The sequence below is a fragment of the Echeneis naucrates genome, chromosome 11, assembly GCF_900963305.1.
Source record: "Echeneis naucrates chromosome 11, fEcheNa1.1, whole genome shotgun sequence".
Classification (NCBI taxonomy): domain Eukaryota; kingdom Metazoa; phylum Chordata; class Actinopteri; order Carangiformes; family Echeneidae; genus Echeneis; species Echeneis naucrates.
In genome coordinates this window covers 14,040,061-14,060,313 of record NC_042521.1, presented here as the reverse complement: position 1 = coordinate 14,060,313, position 20,253 = coordinate 14,040,061, and the positions used below count along the sequence as shown (strand labels likewise).

General features: G+C 40.9%; 1 protein-coding gene across 1 annotated transcript; it reads left to right on the top strand.

Moving 5' to 3' along the window:
- The first annotated feature begins 4,812 nt into the window (after positions 1-4,812).
- On the top strand, positions 4,813-19,767 carry mfsd2ab (MFSD2 lysolipid transporter A, lysophospholipid b). The gene is made up of 14 exons (XM_029513374.1): positions 4,813-5,003; positions 7,738-7,863; positions 8,703-8,827; positions 12,566-12,689; positions 13,203-13,281; positions 13,393-13,568; positions 13,732-13,822; positions 14,317-14,435; positions 14,671-14,754; positions 16,434-16,517; positions 16,715-16,827; positions 16,910-17,053; positions 17,420-17,596; positions 17,688-19,767. The coding sequence occupies exons 1-14, from the start codon at positions 4,920-4,922 to the stop codon at positions 17,740-17,742; spliced, it is 1,581 nt and encodes a 526-aa protein (XP_029369234.1). The 5' UTR covers positions 4,813-4,919; the 3' UTR covers positions 17,743-19,767.
- Positions 19,768-20,253: the final 486 nt, after the last annotated feature.

Here is a 20,253-nt window from a genome sequence, read left to right as displayed (position 1 = left end):
AACAATGGTCTGGCTAATTCAGGGTTTTCAATTAGCCTAACTTGCGTGCCTTTGAACTGTGGGCAAAGGTTCTTATTCTACTGGGCACAAGTTCCAGGGAGAACACAGGCACGTGGAAAACATGCAAACTCAACAACCCCATTCACACTGCACCCCCCTCTATAAACCTCTCCCAATATTATGTGTTTGTGTACATGTGCGCACCTGCCCCTCCATCCAGAGTTTCCATCCTACCTGCAGCTATCTATAACCCCTTCTTGGTTGACACATGCAAGCTCAGCTCACCCTATTGGATGGCTTCTACATTCCTCACATGGTATTGCTCTCTGAAATTTCCGCACCATTAGTGTTGGCAACAAATGCACATCATCACGGGGCTTTACTCAAGTTCATGTGTACTGCATCATGTGTACTATCTACACATACACAAACGTAAAATCCCAGAGTACATGATAACATCATCACAAGTGTGATGTCCAACAACAACTGTGAACAAGTGTGACTACAACAGTACCAGTGCCAGTGCAAGCTAAAAAAATCACTCACACCCAATACAAACACATGACAAAGAACTTGGGCTTGTTTCTGTTGCGACCACATCTGGATCAAGCTTCTAATGTGACTGTGACCCTGCTTTCACAAATTTTCCAACATGACAGCCACAAGACAAATAGAAAGACACTTAAGTTAATTTGTCTTCTAAGTTACAAACAGTGTCACAATAGGCCCTTTGAGGATGCACATTAAAGTTGTAGCCAGTCTACAACAAGTGGGACAGGTAAGCTGATCCATGGGATTAAGGTTAGGTCCCTCAAGGTGCAGTGAAAAGGCTTTGTCTTGCTGTAGGAAAACCCAAGGGGGTTTGTTTTTCAATAAGTAGGGCCAAGTCCCTCTTGATTAAAATAAACATTCAGGAAAAACAGTGCAGTCGTTTGCCATTTGTACAATGAGTTTATTTCACTCCAAGTCATAAGAAGGCTGGCCCTACAAAGACGAGACATCAGGTGCTGAAGAAACGAGAACTGTGTGAAAATGGGCTGACGATTAGGGGATAAAGCTAAATGCTAAAATATAGTCTTGCACATGTAAAGAATAGACATCAAGTCTGAAAACTAATTTAGAAATGTCAGTAATGTTTTTCTGGAGTATAAAATTGTTCCCAGTAAGATTTGGTCACACTTGTGATTAAGTCGATATACATTCTCTATATGAAATATGACAGAAACAAAAAAAAAAAGAAACATATTGCAAATTGTTGTGGAAATTCTCTGCTGCTGGTGAAGAATGAAATAGAGGCTTCTGCCGGCCGACAGGTTTTTATGTTCTTTGCAAAGAAAAAGTCGACAATCACACGAGCAGTAAAAATGAAGAAAGACCCCAAGCATGGGGAGCGCTACACATTTATACTTGAGGAACAACCCCCCCCCCCGACCCAAAGGTGTGTTTCCCTACCCTCTGGTCTGTTGTAGGTGTTGGTGCCAACTCCCTGGGGTGTGGTCCAAACCGGAGGTATATCCTGCAGGGTTTTGTATGTTAGTGTTAAAAAGTCTAGACATCACAATTAAAAACCCAAAAAGATTCTGACATCCTGGTGAGGAAAACGGAAGCGAAGTATCTCGGGTAGATCAAATGTAAGTCCTCACTGAAATTACCATTTCTGCTTTAAATCATATAAAACCGTTTTAAATCCAGGATAAGATAGTAATTACCTTAATTGCAACTTCTGTAGTTGCATCTGCCTGAGAGTGTTGTTTGTAAAGTGACACATCAGTTTTGAACATAACAGAGCCACAATTCTCAGTGCATCCTGTGCTCAGGCAGGCCCACAACAGGCTGATCAGACATCGGACTGAGTACAGTGCAGCTGCAGAGGTTAGATGGCTTGCGAGAGGAAATAGCGTTATCTGCTCTTCATAACTATATGAAAAATAAAATGAAGTGATGTTCTCTCATATTAGGAAGTCATTCCCCAAGTTTATGCAAAACATCAACATTTCTTCTTTCATCTGCCTCAGTGTGACCGTCTTTCTATTTCTTCCCACGAAACTGACATTTTGACAGTCGCTCAGTATTACCACTAAATTTCCTTCCTCCTGCCTGAGAGCATTGGTCTTACATGAACTCAGAGATGAGCTGAGCAGAGCCCACTGTCACCTCAATTCACCAATACAGTAAACCATCTAATCTAATCTGCACTATGTTGACACGCATTGATTTCCAGTTATTGCAGATTCAAACAACATCCGTTCATATTGACTGAACTTGACTGCACAGTTGGCGAGGTCAAGGTTTGAGTGCTGCAAGTTCGATAATGCTTTCAGGAGATGTTCGTTGTGTGTGTGTGTGTGTGTATGTTGGCTCTGTGTATTGGGTGCGTGTAAACAAATAGGTGAATGGCTGAGAGATAAAACTGCATTGCAAAGCAATGTTTGAGCTAAGGGAGGTAGCACGTGTGAGATCGAACTTCAGCAGCTTGTCTAAGAGTGTGTGTGATCGCAAAGAGACCATGCATGTGTGATCTTAAGTAAACATAGCTGATATCTATAGGTGTCCTGCAACCCAGAAGTACCTCCCACACACACACAAATGAGTATTCAGACTGTACACTGGAGGCTTCATGGTATGTATGCTTTGCTAAAATAGGGACATACTGTGTACATACGTTTGGCTGCACAGCATCTCGCCAGAGCAGAAGACGCTTTGCAAATAAAGACCCGAGTCAGAGGAGTTGAGAGGCCGTTGGACAGCAAGTAACCCACATGAGAAAAGTTGTTTGCTCTACCACACATGAGGAATTTCGTGCATACGTCAACACAGCATTCAAGCTATATGTTGCTCATATTATAACAGTTTGAAATGGTTGCTTTGAACTGTCTTCAGTGATGGTCAGTACAGAGGAAAGCGGTCACTAGAGTTTTATGTAGGACATGTGAGGGTTAAAATACACCACGACTGACCAAAGATAGCACAGTTGTACACTCACACACACACAAAGATACACACTTATTTGCCTAGATAAACTATTGATGCAAAAAACCTTGTGTAAAGACAAACAAGCATTTTTTTTAGCGCAGTAGAAGTTTAAGGTGTAAATATTAGTGAGTACATCTGAACATTTTTGCAAGTATTTTTGAAATATAATCCTGCAACTGATAGAAGTATACATTTGTTTCTAGTGTATATTTTCTTGCTTTTGATGAATTTGGCTGTGCACAGTATTGAGTTTGTAGGGATCTTACACTACTCAACAATAAAAGTCTATGAGACTAACATTTCTGTTTATCACTGAAAGAGAAGACAGAAAATAGTTTTCCATCATCCCAAATTTGATTTCTATTCTTATATTTAACCCATTTAATCCCACTGGCCACAGTAGTGACCCATTGTATCTACATGCTAATACACATAGGCAAACTGTTCTACTTTACTTTCTACCTAATTTCACACACACACACACACACACACAAAGACTAGCTATCTATCTAATTCTACCTAACTTTTCACACACGCACGCACACACACACACGCAAGTGGTTGCATACAGTTACAAACAAACAGTACTTTGGAGTCTAGGAAGAAAAGCTGAAAAAAAAACCAAACAAACAAACAAAAAAAAACAAAAAAAAACCCCCAAAACATCAAAATGTCCTAAATGTTCCAGGAATAGATGTTATTTTTTTAGTCATTCGAGGCATTGCTTTATTCTACAATCTTTTTTACTTTGCTGTTCAGTCGGTGTAGACCTATACTTGAAAGCATGCTCAGCTGGCCACCTCAATCCTAAATGTTTGCCTTCATGCTCAGTGTATACTGCACTAGAAGTGAATGTGTTCAAATTCATTTTGCACTGAAAACAAACGTTTTCAAATGAAGATTCTCATTCATCCAGGTCATTGTTCTCTCTTTCAAAATTGATTCGTAGGCAACTGGACTTGTATTTGTCTATGAAGACGTTGAAGACGTTTCGCCTCTTATCCAAGGGGCTTCATCAGTTCATGTTAGTTCATGTTAGTTGGTATACTAGTCCGCAAAGTCTGACGTCACACTTCCATGTCTTCATGGACAATTAAGTCTGTAACAAACATATTGGGCTGAAGAATGTCACATTCACATGTAGCCTGTAAACAGCTGCTTGTTCACAGGCTACGTGTGAATGTGACTGAGACAAAGCGGTAAATTTCCAGGGGACATGTCGCCTCTGAATTTATGAAGAATTAATCCGATCACATATTGTTCATTGCGTTTATGTAAATGTATATAAAAAAAAATCTGCTGTATTCCTATACACTATAACATTTTCCATCTTTCATTTGTATATGGAAGTTTATCTAACCAAAGTGCGTATATTTAGTATTTTTTTCTAATGAATGTGTCATTTACTTTCTGGAAAGTGCTCTCCGGCTTTAATTGGCTGTAATATTAAAATATGAACAGGCTTTGGGATAATATATCTTCATATAATGTTAGCATAAATATTTTTTATCCATTTCATTTGTGCATGCTAAGACCCCAAATTAGAGAGATATAGGAACCGTATATTTGTTTGTTTTCGAAACAGATTTATTTGTTGACTTATTTGGATTAGATTTACGTGCCATGTGTACTCAGAGCCTCCGGGGAAAAGCTGAGGGTGCGACCCCCCCCCAAGCAGGGTGACGTATGCGGAGCAGCTGAGATAGGCCCCGCCCTCATGGGGCGGAGTCAATATGGGGTGAATGGCACGTTAGAAATTGGGCGGGGCGTTTGCTGAAATTACTACAACCGTCCGCTGCCGCCGTGTCACCTTCACTATCCAAATATAGTCCACGGCGATATCAAGGGAAACCCAGATCGAAAAAAAAAACAGTTTTTGAGGGATTTTAATTTAAATTATAATTTTCCCGGGTCAAATTTGAAGCAGAGCAACCAGTTGCTTTGATATGGCCAAAGGAGAAGGAGGTGAACAATTTTCCAGCGCCAGTTTATTGAACAAACCCGCCAGCTCGGATGGACTTACGAGGAAGGTGAGTTCATTCATTGTGTTAATTCATATTTACCGCCTATGTGGCAATTCCTCTTTATTCTGACTTTCTTTCCTTTCCATTTCTTTTCTTTGGATTATTTCAGTGGCCTAATAAACCAAGACAAAGCGGATCTCTGGTTTAAACGCCGATGAATGAAGTGACATTTTAAAACACTGACTCCTCTAACGTCGTTTGTTGGGCGCGTTTCGATCACTGTGATGTTTCCTCACAACAGTTTAAAACAGTTTGGCGAATCCCCTTTATAGAACACGAACAATAAAAAAAAAATAAAAATGTATACAAATCTAAACGTGAAGTTCTTTTTGCTTGCCCTCATCTTCCTTTCGTCTTATGCCCATCCCGAGATGAAATCGTTTAAATGGTACAAACCGGCGCTTTTGCGCGTATATAACTACAGTATTAGTTCTGCTTTGCATGCCTCTTTAATTTCTGCTGCCGAAGTGCATGAAGTGGAAGCTTACAATTCAAATGTCAGTGAAGAAGCAACCCAAATGTAGAGGGCTGGGTGTTTCCCCATAATAACGGGTTGATCAGATTCATTTACCAACAAGATGTGTTAATGCTGCGTTCGCACACTCCCTGTTAAGCTGTCTCATCTTCTTATTATCATTTACGTACTTTTTTTTAAAAAGGATAAATTGGCGTCTATAAACTACAACGAAACATTTAAAGAAAACATGTTGTCATTGCTGCGTGTCTTTCTGTTTAAAATGTGTGATGTGTGAATTGTCACTGAAGCAGCAAACCGAGGGGGGGGAACTTGTGTACATCACGTAAATGTATTGACATGGATGACCTTTTATTGAATTGCTTTGTTGTTTTCTTTTGGACAGCTAATTTTGCTTCTGAAGTGTCGCCTTTTAGGAAACCCCCCCCCCCTTCTTTATTTGGTATTTCGGGGGCATTTCTCAGGGGGGTTTTCGTTTTTTCCCATTGCTTTGACTGCAGCAGGAAGTATAACCGGTGAAGGCGACGTGTCAGACACAGAGGGATCAGACAGGGGGCATTGTCCCGAAAACGCACCCAAAATCTGATTCCTGATCGCTGCCGACAGCACTTTGAAAAATCCGATTTTCATCTGGAATCAAAAATGCTTTTCCTGCCTTTAAACATTTGAAACAGCCAACGCAGTGCATGTCGAAACCCTTCTACCTGTGTAGTGATGTCACATTATCACTGGTGCCATTGATAACAGAAGCAGTAGCCTCGGAGGTATAGATGCAAAGCTGCATGTCATTGTTTTAGGATAATGTTTTCAAAGCAATGTTGTCATGAAATTTAGGATTATTTATTTACCTTTTTTTTTTTTTTTTTTTTTTTTTTTTAGAAACCATCAGTGTAATTGGTTGTAATTGTAATTGTAATTACAATGCACAATGCAAAGTGTGGGCTCATTTCAAAGCTGTGTTGAAATAAAATATATATATGTTGAAAGGCACAAATAGGCAGTGGAGCTTTCTGTGATTTAATGTGATTCACAACAGTACAGTCACTGCAAAGGATTGTTAAATCTAGGAGTGGCAAAAATATCCAGGCAGAGTGGGTGCAGCAAATTGTGCAAAGAAGTGATGATATGTTAGTAGTTTAGTCAGCTAAAATTGTTGTGCTTATGAATCCTTTCGTCAGATTTAGAGGGCTCTAATTGTTCAGTTTGATTAGGACTCTTAAAAGATCACACGGCAAAGTCAAGTTTGATCCATGAGACTGTTCAGTGCCAACCACTGTGTTTCGCCAGTGCAGTTTGCATAATTGCCTCTGTGTTTTCAAGGTGGCTGTTTCTCATTTTAGCTGCATAGCATTTTGTCACCTAAACAAAGACTTGGTTGGGTGTATCAGCAGAACAGTTGTCGGTTTATTCATTCACGCTCGCAGACATGCTTTGTGCTGTGTTTGAGGGATGCAAAGAAGCAATGTCTGTTTTCTGGTCAGGCAAATACAAATGAAATGTAAAATTCAAAGTCGGCTGTTAACAGTAGCAGTAACTAAGCTTGTTTGAAGAACTAAAAGGAGGCCAGATAAGCCCACACCAAACACATCCTTTTTATTGGTCGGGAGGTAGCAGAGGTTGCTGCCAAGGTGAGGCCTCCTAGGTGTGTGTTGGCTTTCACCAGTCATTTGTGTTACTATCAAGAGTTGTTTAGTGTCGGTCTCTTAAGGAAATAATTACATGTACAGAGAGGAAGGTAAGGAAGAATGAGCTGTTGTTCAACCACCGAAGCGTTCTTGTTTCCCAGTCGCCGGGCTTGACTTCCGCAAGATATGCAATGGGGTCTTCAGCTTTTGACCAGTTGAACTTTCTGTCTCTTAAGACTCATTGGTGATTACGAATGTAGGACACATTCCTTCTGAGGCAATCAAATGTGTTATTCTCCTAATCACACTAGTTAGAGAGAGGTGGGACTAAAGGCTAAATAAACTGTGTGTGGACGATTAAGTTGTTAGGACAGAAATTGAGTTCTCCATCCATAAGCCTGACAAGAATAACTAACTGGCTGCTCCCCTATTACCAGCACCCTGTTATGGTTCAGTTGCTGTTGCCAGTTTTTCTGAATTAACCTTCCCTGTAATAATGTGCTTTAGAGCCTGCCACCCTGGCAGACAGACCTGCCATTATGTCAGCACTTGTGTGTAAAATTTCCTCATCCGGCTTCTGCTTTTGGGGTTATTGTATTTGATAATTTCCTTGATTAACTTTTGCCTTTCTTTTCGCCAGCATGAACATAGGAACCGGTTGTCAATCTGCAACAAGTTAAGCTATGCCATTGGTGGAGCACCTTACCAGATCACAGGATGTGCCCTGGGATTTTTCCTACAAATCTATCTACTGGACGTGGCTCAGGTGAGTTGGTTGAGATGATTCCAGATCTCCATGATGGCTGTACGGATATTAAGTGTCACTTCTGTAGCATAGTCCTAAATATAACCTCTCTGCTGTCCTGAAAGGACCACCTCACTGGGGATGAGAACATACTGTCCATCCACCACTGTCCTTCAGACACTGTGCCATGATACCACAGAATGTGAGGTGGCATTTACAGGCTTGGAGGTGTACGCAGTATTTCCTGTGCTCTCAAAGCCCCTCTTTCATAAGGCACATACACAACATCGTGACTGCCAAAGCTCAGCAACAAATGATCTGATTGTCCTGGAGAGGGGAAGAGGAGGAATAGAAAATGTTACTCTTTTCTTTCTGTTATCAACTCCATGTTGGGGCTCTGCTGTGTAAAAAGGCTTACAGTGGCTTATGCTGAAAAATGTAGAGGAGGGGGCGATGCTAGTACAATGAGGAAGGGCTTGCTTTAATGGGCTCTGACGCTAATCTGATGGTTAAGGTCACAATATCGTGAAAGTCAACAGCTTCCCAGGGTTCAGCTTTTTGTCCAGCTCCTGGGATTGTTGATTAAGCGTCTATTGGCTGACGCAGCATGGTGCAGTCTGTACAGTCAGGAGTGATGCATTGTTGCCTGGCCTCCACTTAGGCTTGTCTCCTCTGAACAATGCTGAGTTAACACCAGACAGGCCCAACTGCCAAGTGGCACCTCCAGCAGTTTATCACCTTGTTTGTGACGTTTATTGCGGGTGCTTTACTGACACACGTTCAGTGCCAGAGACGATATTTCTCTGGTAATAAAGAGTTGTTACTTGTTTTTGTAATCATGATGTCTATTACATCCACAGGTGGACCCCTTCTATGCCTCCATTATCTTGTTTGTGGGTCGAGCATGGGATGCAATAACTGACCCCACTGTGGGATTCCTGGTCTCCCGAAGCCCATGGACACGTTTTGGGCGCATGATGCCATGGTAGGTCTCTCTGCAGGACACTGTCGGACACTGTTTGACTTAACTCAGCTGGAGCTGCATTTTAAGGGCTTTTTGGTAAAGTTCCTATTTCCTCTAAAACTGTCACTTTTTCTTTTACTGTTGTTGGTAAGGCCCACTTGCGTCGCTATTTTTAAATGCATTTCCTTTTGGGAATGCTCAAGGGGAGGGGTCTGCTGTCGTCTTCAGTGAGTCAGAGCTCAGTTTTTCAGTTATTCGCTGTTCATGTGTCAGTGTTTAGGTAGGTGGGAGGGGGGAACAGGGCTGTGCATGGACTTCCTCATCAGTGTCAGCTCTCAAGAGAGTTTACTATGGGTCATGCTGATGCAACATACCATTTCCTTATTGCCCACACATGCATATACCGCCATTCAAGCTCCCTCCCCCATCTCCATTCAGCAATGCGCGCACACACAGGCAAAGGTCCACTAAACTGCTCCTGTGCTATGCAATAAAATAACCCACTAAACATGCCTTCAGTTGAAATGGTCCAGGCTGGACTGCTGAAGCCAAAACATAAAGGTACTAAGCCTTTTTTGTTTTTTAACCTGAACCAAACTCAAATAAAGAGCTCATGTAGCTGCTGGTTTCCCACAGCGTGGCCTCTGGCGTGGCCTTGACAAATATAACTCTTGCCTGCTACCGAGGCTGCACCTCACAGGAGCAACACAAACCATTTCAAGGATTCAGACAGTGGGCTCTCTGTATGGGTGATGCTTTTTGACATTTTGACAGGGCCTCGTAATTTTTAACTTGTAATCTAGCAATATATTCTTTAATATAAAGAAAATTACAAGTGTGTGTGTGTGTGTGTGTGTGTGTGTGTGTGTGTGAGAGAGAGCCCCTCACGTTAAAATGTGTGTGGCAGTCAGTCTAATGGAGTCCGAGACCTGTGACTCTTAAGCCCTTTTCCATAGAAAGGTTACTGACCTTTTTTAACCACCATATCCCCTCCCCCAAATGTTCTTATTGAAGCCTCTTACGAGGGTTAGCTTCTACTATGGGGTATTTCATTGTGACTATTGCCCGTGGTTCTCTCACTTCCAAGTATTGCAGACACTCGTGGAATCTGTGTTTGAGGACTACAGCTCACACGGTTATGTCTAATAACAGTGGCGTAGGGTGTCGCCGTGAGCTGCCTGTTAAAGAAATGACCGGCCTCTTGTCAGCACTGAGAATATTTTACGCCCACTGTCCATTCAGTGGTAGCTGGGATAATTTCGTAACTCGCAGGGTATTCTGGGTAGAGAATGAGCCAGTAGAGGAAAAGTGAAATGAGGAAATTTTTAACAAGGAAATCACACACAAATTTAGGGAGGCACAAATTCAGCCAAGAGAACTAAAGGCAGTTTGTTCCCCTGGGAGCTTGATTTAAATATGTACATAATTACTAAGTGTGTCTTAGAAATCCAGCTACAATGATCCTTGGCAGCTACCACTTTAATGCATACAGGGAGAGCACTTGCATAATGAAGTGATTTTATGAGTAACACAAAGGAATTATCATCCTGTATATTTGGTCAGCAGCTCCCCAAAGGGGCCAAGATAAACTCCAAGATCAACTGTTTTGTTATACCAAAATAAATGTACTCCTGCTCTGACACTTATGGGACAAGCAGGCAGTTTATTAAAAATACAGCACAACATATGAGCTAGTTTGGTCATTTGGTTGCTTCTCATAAAAGCAGCTACCATCATAACTATCACTTTAATTTGCCATGGCTCCAACTCTGGAGTTTTAATCACATATTCCCTGAAAGAGTAATCTAATGGAATATTTAGAAATTGCATCTTTTTCCAGACTCACATAACAGCTTATTAAAATGTATATCATGTAGGATTATGATGTCGTGAATGGGGGATATCGTTATTGCAATATTCAGCCAGTGTTGAGATGCTGACACTGGAGTCAAAAGTGGGTCATTCTTGTGTTGAGTGAGATGTCTCTCAAATGGGTGTGGGCGGTGGGGCGACATGGAGGAATGACCAGCATGTTAGGTCATGTGACGTCGCTTAATGGCTGTTAAAACGTGTACAGATGTGATGGGATGCGGACGGCACAAGAGCAGCTACATCCTGAAATCTCTGCGATCAGGAAGTGGGGGAGGGGAGAGTCGTCAGGCTGGCTTCTCATTGGTCGCTCCCACAACACACCACCTTCCTCAGCCAATAGCGTCAGCTCGGGTTGGATTTTTAAAGTGTGTGAAGAATTCAGGAGGTTACTGCAGTTCAAGGTGCAGAATGACTCTTGGTGCTGCTGCACAGCCACAGTCATAAGTGACAGACTTCATCAGATGCTGATTAGGTCACAACTTTACAACTAAAATTGGATGTCTGCCTTGCCCGGTATACATTTAAAATTCAGTCAACTTTGCTGAATGTTAAGATGTGGTTGTTTTCACATGAATTTAATGATTTAATCATAAAAACAGCATTTCTCTGATTTCAGAACCAGTAGGTTTTACAGACTTTTCCATATCAGCCTTTGAGTCGACAGTTAACAGCCAAGAGGTTGGATGAGATCAAGTCACCCCTCCCTAGTCAGCACGGTTATTTCAGAGGACATATGAATATGACTCCAGAAGGGGGATTTGAACAGCACTTATGTCAGTTCGGTCGTGTTCGTGTCTTTACTTAGCCCTACAATCTTTTTCAGGACAGCGTGCACTAAAAAAGACGAGACATCAAAGTTTATTTTAAAATGTTTCAGAGGCTCAGTCTTTATGTGTACACTACCATAATGAGTATGTTGGGGATATTCAGTAAGCAGACTGGGCTACAGTCAAAGGAAGCGCCGAGGAAGAGAGCCTTAACATGCCTACGTGTACTGTCGTCTCCAGGAGAAACAAATGCCTTGACCTGCACAGCACTCCTAGACACTCCCAGAATAACATTGGACAAGTGTACAGTTAATCACATCACGTGCGTGAGAGAGTTGATTGAACACCCCTCCCCATAGCTCACACTGATCATCAGATTTCGGCTGCACATGAGGTTAAGAGTCACCGAATCTGCTCTCTCTCTTCGGCTGCATTGTAGCTGATGCTTTGGTGAGACGTATTTCCGAAACAACAGTGGTATGCACATATGTGGCACATGATTTCATATCCTCTCTAATAAGAGTGAGTAACCTAATTATTAAGAAGATGGAGCCCATTGACCACAGATGTTTCCTGTTCCAGAAGTTTTATTTTTCTTTCCTCTGTGTATCTGTATATTTCCTCTGTATATCAGCATCTCGGCTCTGCTCACAATCTCATCTGATTGGTGAGTGTCGTGACCAAATGAATAGACGGAAGGGATTACCATCCTCCAGGATTTCGTAAATGTTTCCTCTTAAAATGACATCATGGTATGTGTTTACGGGACGTGACACATGTAGGAGGGAGGCGTGGTAAAGGATGGCACAGTTTTGTTTACAAAAGTAAAACACAGTGTGAAACAATCTCATAACTTGTCCGGGTGAACCTGTCCCATGAATCTGATCACCAGGAAAGTTATGCAATGACTGCAAACAAGAAGAAGTAAACTCAAGCGAAGCCCTGTAGCAGAAGTTGGCATAGACATAATCAAAGACACACTTCAATGGCTGCAATTTGTTATGTAATGCCATGCCCCCTCTATTCATAATTGTTATTGAGTGAAGGCATTTCATGCTCAATTAGGATCACGTTTCCATCCACTGATGTTGTTGTTTTTTTCACTCCTGTCCATGTGCAGGATCGTGCTCTCAACCCCTCTGGCTGTGCTTTCCTATTTCCTGATATGGTACGTCCCTCCCTTTGAGGACAACAAAGTCATCTGGTACCTTTTCTTCTACTGCCTCTTCCAGACCCTTCAAACGGTGAGTACCGCATGTAGGCAGCCATAGATGTTCTGTCTCTCTCTCGCAATAAATGCTCATGGAAAAGTTTGACTTCCCATCAAGATTAATACAATCTCTCATCACACTCATTATGAAATTCTAGATCATCAGAGGTTGAGTGGCTTTCATTTGACGGCTTTCATCATCACAGCCATGTTTTGTCATGAAACCCTTACATTTCACAATCGAAAATAATCTTTAACTTGAAGCTAGGAGATTGGCCTAGTTAAGCATAAAGACTTGAAACTAGTTAAAACATACAACAGCACCTCCAGATGTCAATAATTAACATCGTATAGCCCTCCCTCCACAAAAAAATGCATATAACTACTTTTATGGAGGGTTATATACTCAACTGTTCCTTGGCTTTGGCTGGAACAACACTACTTTGTTATATTTAGATACTTATTAATCTCTTTTTCCAGAACACACAAAACTTCTCTGCATGACCAAAAGAGTTGCATTAATGTTTTTCTTTGCCTTTGCCATCAGTGCTTCCATGTGCCGTACTCTGCCCTCACCATGTTCATCAGCTCGGAGCAGAAAGAGAGAGACTCAGCCACTGCATACAGTGAGTACCACAGTTAGTAAATGCGAAATGATTCTCAATGAGTCTCCTCACTGAGAAGACCTGAATAGCATCGCCTCCTCTGTGACTAAATATTTCCCTTGATGCCTCCAGGGATGACAATTGAAGTTCTGGGCACAGTGTTGGGCACAGCTATCCAAGGACAGATAGTAGGCATGGCCAACGCGCCCTGCGTCCCAGGTCCCTTTGACATCCCAACGGACCTGAATATCTCGTTCAAGTCTGCTGGGATCAATGACTCAGAGCCTGTCATCTCTCTGGAACACACGGTAAGCAAATTTACGTATCTATCTGTCATTTATTTAGTTGTAAAGACTAAGAACTTAACTGAGCTGATGAGAAGGGTTACAGCCAAATTTGGGATGATTTATTATTATTATTATTTATTTATTTATTTTTTAACTCTTCTCCTCCCTCATTCCTCTTCCACAGAAAGCTGCCTACATGATCGCCTCAGGTGTCATCTGTTTGATCTATGTCCTCTGTGCTGTAGTTCTGTTCTTTGGTGTGAGAGAGCAAAAAGGTAAATTGTCTATCTCTCAATCAAACTGCCTCATAAATGAATTCTAATAACTGTCAACTAATTTTTAGCTTTACTTCATAAAGTAAAACACCTTTATGTCAGTCTTAGCGTTTTAAGCACACATTGCACATGGAAACATATTCTGTTGGAAGCCCAGCGGCTTTCACAAATAATAGTCCCTCAGTCATTTAAAGTCTTGATTGGATGCAGCAAAGCACATCTTTCATGTGACAGAGCGGTTTCTGGCATTTGTGTTGTAGCTGTATGTTATGGTGTGACTGTGGGCTGACGGCTGTGAGAACACTGAGGCTTTGGATGAATTAATCACCTCGTGATCACGGATGGGAACTAATTAGACTATTGTCCAGTCTGAGAGGCATGGACATTCATCTAGAAACTATGCCACAGGACAGTGAGGAACTAAATTTGAATTTAAGTGAATATGTATTTTTTTTTTTTTTAAACTTCCTCCCTTTTTTTTTCACTCCTTTCAGAGTCTTGCCGCCCCAGGTCAGAGCCCATGTCTTTCTTCCAAGGGATTAAGCTGGTGATGGGGCATGGACCTTATGCCAAACTGGTTATGGTCTTCCTCTTTACCTCTCTGGCCTTCATGGTGTGTATTTAAATATGCATGTATAGAATTAACTGTATATTTAATATATGTTTGGTATGTGAATAACAGGCTCTAGTATCATCTGACTGTCAACATCTGCTTGATGTTAGGGTGTGTTTTGGTAACTGAGTTCAGCTGCTTCTTATGCTGTAGGGAGTTTCTATCTGACTGGCCCAAGTTTGTGTATTTGTGTTCAAAGTTTGACTGAAGTGCCTTTGTGTGCTTGGCCCCACAGCTCCTGGAGGGAAACTTCGCCCTGTTCTGCAGCTCCACACTGGGCTTCAGAAACGACTTCCAGAATATTCTTCTGGTTATCATGGTGAGCACAGACACACATATTCAGGTTGCATTTTCACACACGCATATAGGTGCATCGTTCCCATAGCAATGACCACATTCACATCACATCACATCACTTGAAACCTTGGACAGCCCATTTGTATGGAATAAGTTAAACCATTAGCTCCAGATCAGAGACAGCAATTCGCTCCCAGGGCCAACACATAAATTGTACGCTGTTACAAAGCCACTCTGTGCTCGGCCAGACAGCAGTGTCTCCTGGCTGCCCGTTCCCATTCTGTATGTCCACTCTGACTCATCTGCCTAAATGGTATCCCATTCCCATGGGCAGTAAGGGAGCCACATGGGCTTCTTCTCTCCTTTTTATGTAAAAGAAGTGTCGTACATCATGGAAGCGCTCAGCTTTGAGTTTGGCAGGTAAAGAAGGTAGCTGACCCAAAGACTATGCCTACTGTAACGTGCACAGCATGACTGCACAGGGTGAGAAAGTGCACGTTAAAGAGGTTGAAAAGATAACATGCTTTTATCCTGTACTTTATGGAAAGGATTAAAGAGCCAATGGAATAACTTCTTTTTTGAAAGGTTTCCAAACTGTGATCTTTCAGACAAGCTGCTTCTTATGGATTTACTTTTAATCACCATAAATGATCTTAATCCTCACTGACAGAAATCTGAGGTGATGGTTCGACTCTTATTAGAAAATAAGTTACACAAATCTAGCTAATAGCTGTTATATAGTGTGTAATTTGTCAGTTAGTGGATGGAAGGGGATGGAGGTTAAATGAACTGAAACGTTTTGTGAGAGCAGTTGGAGAGTCCATCAAAGGCAACAGAGAAAATTAGCCTTGTGTGTTCCTTTGAGCTTGACAGACGTACCTTTAAGAAAGGAAGCCGCGTGTCTACATAGGTAAGGGGCTCGTTCTCTGGAGCTGGATGAGTGTTTCCCGGTTGTAGCCATTCAGGCCAGATGTGTAAAACAAGCTTTATGAGCTACAATCAGAAGATAAAGGTGATTAACATGATCTTTACGATGTTTATGTAAGGCTGATAAGTCACGAGGGCAAGTTCTGACTAAGTTCACAGGATTTTTGTCTCTGTTTTGTGATTGCAGGGGGCATTTGGAAGGAAGTGAAATCATGTGTAAATTTAGAAAGTAGGCAAAGAAACCGCATCAAAGGGTTTTAGTTGTGACAGATCGAGATGTAATGTGTGGGTAGTTTCGCTTTGTCAGCTCAGCATATAAGAACAGGTGGTTGGGAAAATATAGTGCTTGGTGTTATCTTTACCTCAGCCCATCGCCGCCTGTATCATCATTAGCATGACTCCTGTGGAACTTGCCTTCACATTGAGCTCAAATTTGTTTTGGGAAGAGCCGCTGAGGCCATATTCTTTTCCACGGCCACTGTTGTGTTTGGCATACATGAGAGGTCAGAAGTGCTTCTGCGTCACTGTGGTGGACGTTGAATGCACCTAAAGTCATACTTCCTCCTGTTATGCATCCTGACACAGAGGACCATCCCTTTCACCTCCTCCTCGCCGCTCTGTCTTTTGTGGAATTTATTGGAACTTGTTCAGTTATCTGTGTGTGTGTGTGTGTGTGTGTGTGTGTGTGTGTGTGTGTGTGTGTGTGAAAAAAAAAGAAAAAAGAAAAACAGCAGGTCTACCACAATTTTCATGTTGTTTTTTTTTTCCCCACAGCTTTCCGCTACTCTGGTTATCCCCTTCTGGCAGTGGTTTCTAACTCGCTTTGGGAAGAAAACAGCGGTTTATGTTGGCACCTTGGTGAGTCCCACAATCATGTCCAAACACCATGTCTTAGTCAGATGAGGCCTGTAATATAGACAGGAATTAAGTGTTTTACAAAGATTTATGAGTAAATTGCTCAAGACTCTTAAAGAACAAGCTTTGGGAAGTAAAACTGAAAGCTGACAGCTGATGTAGTGAGAGTTCTTGGTCTAATGCATGTCTGCACTTTCTAGTCCGTTGTCCCCTTCATGATCATGGTGGTGTGTCTGAAGAGCAACCTGATTGTTACCTACATCGTCTCCTTCGCTGCTGGGGTTGGAGTGGCTGTGGCCTTCCTGCTGCCCTGGTAAGACCCTCACTGACCCTGGTTTGTCATTAAAGTTGAAAAACATTACTTTTTAATAACTTTTTTTTTTTTTTGGTCTCAGGTCCATGCTGCCTGATGTTATTGATGATTTCCAAGTGCAGAACCCCAATTCCACCGGCCATGAGGCTCTTTTCTATTCTTTCTACGTTTTCTTCACCAAGTTTGCCTCTGGAGTCTCTCTGGGTATCTCCACACTCAGTTTAGAGTAAGTACTCATGTGCTCACACATTGACAGCCTATATAGACTTTTTTTTTCTTTGCCACAATATGAGGTTCAGCCAAATGCCCCACATCAAAGCAAGCTTTGCTTTCATTTGATCAAGTTCAGCAACACTGTATGTGTGAGATGAGTTCATCCACCACATGACTCACTGTTCAACAGTGATGTGCTTTGATCAAACATTCAGTGGGAAATTTCCTTTCATATTGAGATCCTAGTTTTACTAAAAAAAAAAAAAAAAAAAAAAAGAAGTGATTTGTCCATTCTACATAGTCATACAAAAATATACTTTGCATCATGATGTAAAACTTTCCATGTTTCCATTTTCATGATTGGTTTTTCTTTCATTAGTTTCGCAGGCTACATCAGTAGAGGATGCTCTCAACCTGAAGAAGTGCATTTAACCTTGAAAGTGTTGGTTTCCGCCGCCCCCATAGCTCTTATCATCATCGGTCTGATCATATTGTACTTCTATCCGATTGATGAGGAGCGCAGGCAAGGAAACCGCAAACTGCTGCAGGAGCAGAGGTAGGGCTGAGGACTGAAGGTCACTGCTCTCTTGTGTTTGAGTGTCTGAGAGGCAAAAGTCCAACATAAGACATTTGTGTTTCTCTTGCAGGGACAACGAGACAGATTCAGACACAGACTCAACAGAGCTAGCCAACGTGGTATAGGACCATTTAGCAGACCCACGGACGAGTTGGGTGAACGACTGGCATTTTGCCCTGGGCAGGTCCAACAGAGTCCTTTGGATCACAGACTTCGCCTTGTTCAGTCACACCTGCTCCATGTTTCCAAAACTTGTTTGATTCAGTGGTCTTGCTTCAGCTACACAAAGGCCTTTGTGAAGACCGATTTCCTACTGTCCCTATATGTGACTTTTCCAGGCATGAAATTCTCTCGTTTAGTTTGTCAGACCTCTAAAGCCTTACTTTTTCTATATAACACAACTTAAGTACTGTAGGGGAAAACTGTTTTTTTTAAAGACTGGTCTTCAAATGTGGGGGTATAATTTGTTTCTATTATTGGTTTCTCTCTTCTTACAAACAACAACATACCTTAATGACTTTGAACACTACCAGCATCTTTATGCTTCAGAGATGTAAACATTGAAAGAAACTTGAACAAAAATTTATAATGCCTTAATTTCAGCCCTGTTTTGGGGTTATTGACTTGCTCTTGAGTCATCTTAGACTTGTTGTGTATTTTCAATAGGTTTAAATGTCATTGTTTACCAAAAGCAGTCAGTAGCCACCCCCCCTTTTTTTTTTATTATCCTTTGTGTGTGTGTGTTGTTTTTACATAAAAGATGCCATGTTGGAACTAGGGACATCAGCAGAGTCTGAATGGCTCTAGTGGCTTTAGTTTTCTGTCATAATACTGAAACCACTACATCATTTTTTTACACGAATACCATATTTATCCAACAATTACATGATTTACTTTTTCGCTGACAGGGCATGTATTGACGAGAAGGAAAGGTACTCTCTACGTGCTCCCATTTCCTTAATATTGAACCCAACAGCCTGAACTAATTTAGTGATATCATTATTTAAATATTTATTAGTTTTGATTTTATTTTTTTTAATTTGTGTTTGCTGGAAAGTCTTGGTGCTTGTAGTATTTAAATCTATTTAAATGTCTATCTTTTCCAAATGGATTTAAAAATGTGGACAATGGTGGGAGTTACATTTTCTAACTTTCACACACTTTTCAATGCATGTTGCCAACACTATCTGCTCAATATGCCTTCAATAAGGGAAGCATGCTATTGTGGAAGAAGGAAGATGAGAATGTGGGGAAGTGAACTTGTTCTAGTCTCCCCTGGTTGTTTATTTTTCTTTGTACATATGTATGTTTACAGAACCACCAGGATGCTTTGTGCTCATTTCAATCCTGCCATTCATATAAGGATTGAAATATTACATATCTATTGATATGAAAATGTGTACACACAGTGTCATATGTTATACATACTATTACATATTTGACTTATTGTTTCTGACAACTAAGTTGCCAAATGTGAAAATGTTCATATTTCATTCACTTTTTTTTATTTTATTTTATTTTCCTCACCAGAAGTTCTTTTTATCCTGAATACTGGATATTATACATAAAAACATGGTGCCAGTTTAACCCACGCGCACACTTATATTTGTACATTGTGTAAAGTGCATCCTATTTTATTCTGTCAACATTTTGACTTTTGTGGCTTATTCACTGAAGATCCTCATGACACTTGAGGCTGTAGCCAAATGTGAGCTTTAAGCACACTGGGACACAGAAACCTTGTGTACATGCCAACTGTGCATATGTATATATTGTATGTAAATCTGTAAATATCTTTGATATTTGTGGCTGCAAGTGAAATGTACATTGTTCTGTAGTTTATTTAAAGAAAAGATGGAAAAAGATACTGGTAATAAATACTAATCGAAAAGTGTAACATGAAACAATTGGCAACACGCTTGATACTATTGTCTAACACAAAGCAAAAATGTGGAGGACATTTTTAATGTCCACACAATATATATGCATGTTATGGGTAAATGACCTATAAACAAATGCATACTGAAGACACTAATAAAACTCCTAATTGTCTCATATCATCTTCAATACGCTGTCTTCAGGACATCCAAAATGGCCTTCAGCAGCTTGTGAGAGCAGAAACAAGAACTATTAAATGCCACCTGGCTTAAAGAATAAAACATCTAAAGAAGTAAATGTGATGTACAGAAAAAACGATATAAAGCAGACTTCATATAAGGAAAACAACATATGTCAAAAGCAACAATCAATAGGTTAACATAGCATTGATATACATGCAGAAAATGTTTATGCCGCTCATCAATCATAGTGACTTGAGGAGCAGGGTTCACTCCGGCAGCTCTTTAGTTTGACTACCTGCAGAGACTCCAGCTCTGCACACACTGGTGGTTGTTACATTTACTGTATTTATTGCAGACTACTGCCATCTACTGTTGAACTCCTTTAATTAAATAGTAGAGCTAATCTTTAAATTGTGAAAGTGAATGAAATGTATGGATACAGTTGCAGTGGTAATTATACATATATACACATATACATATAAAGTTGAGTTTTTAAGATGTTATTAAAAAGTGGCATCCGTAAAAAAAAAAAGCACAAGTTAGAAACAAAAAAGTTATGCTTTGTGAAAAAAAGAA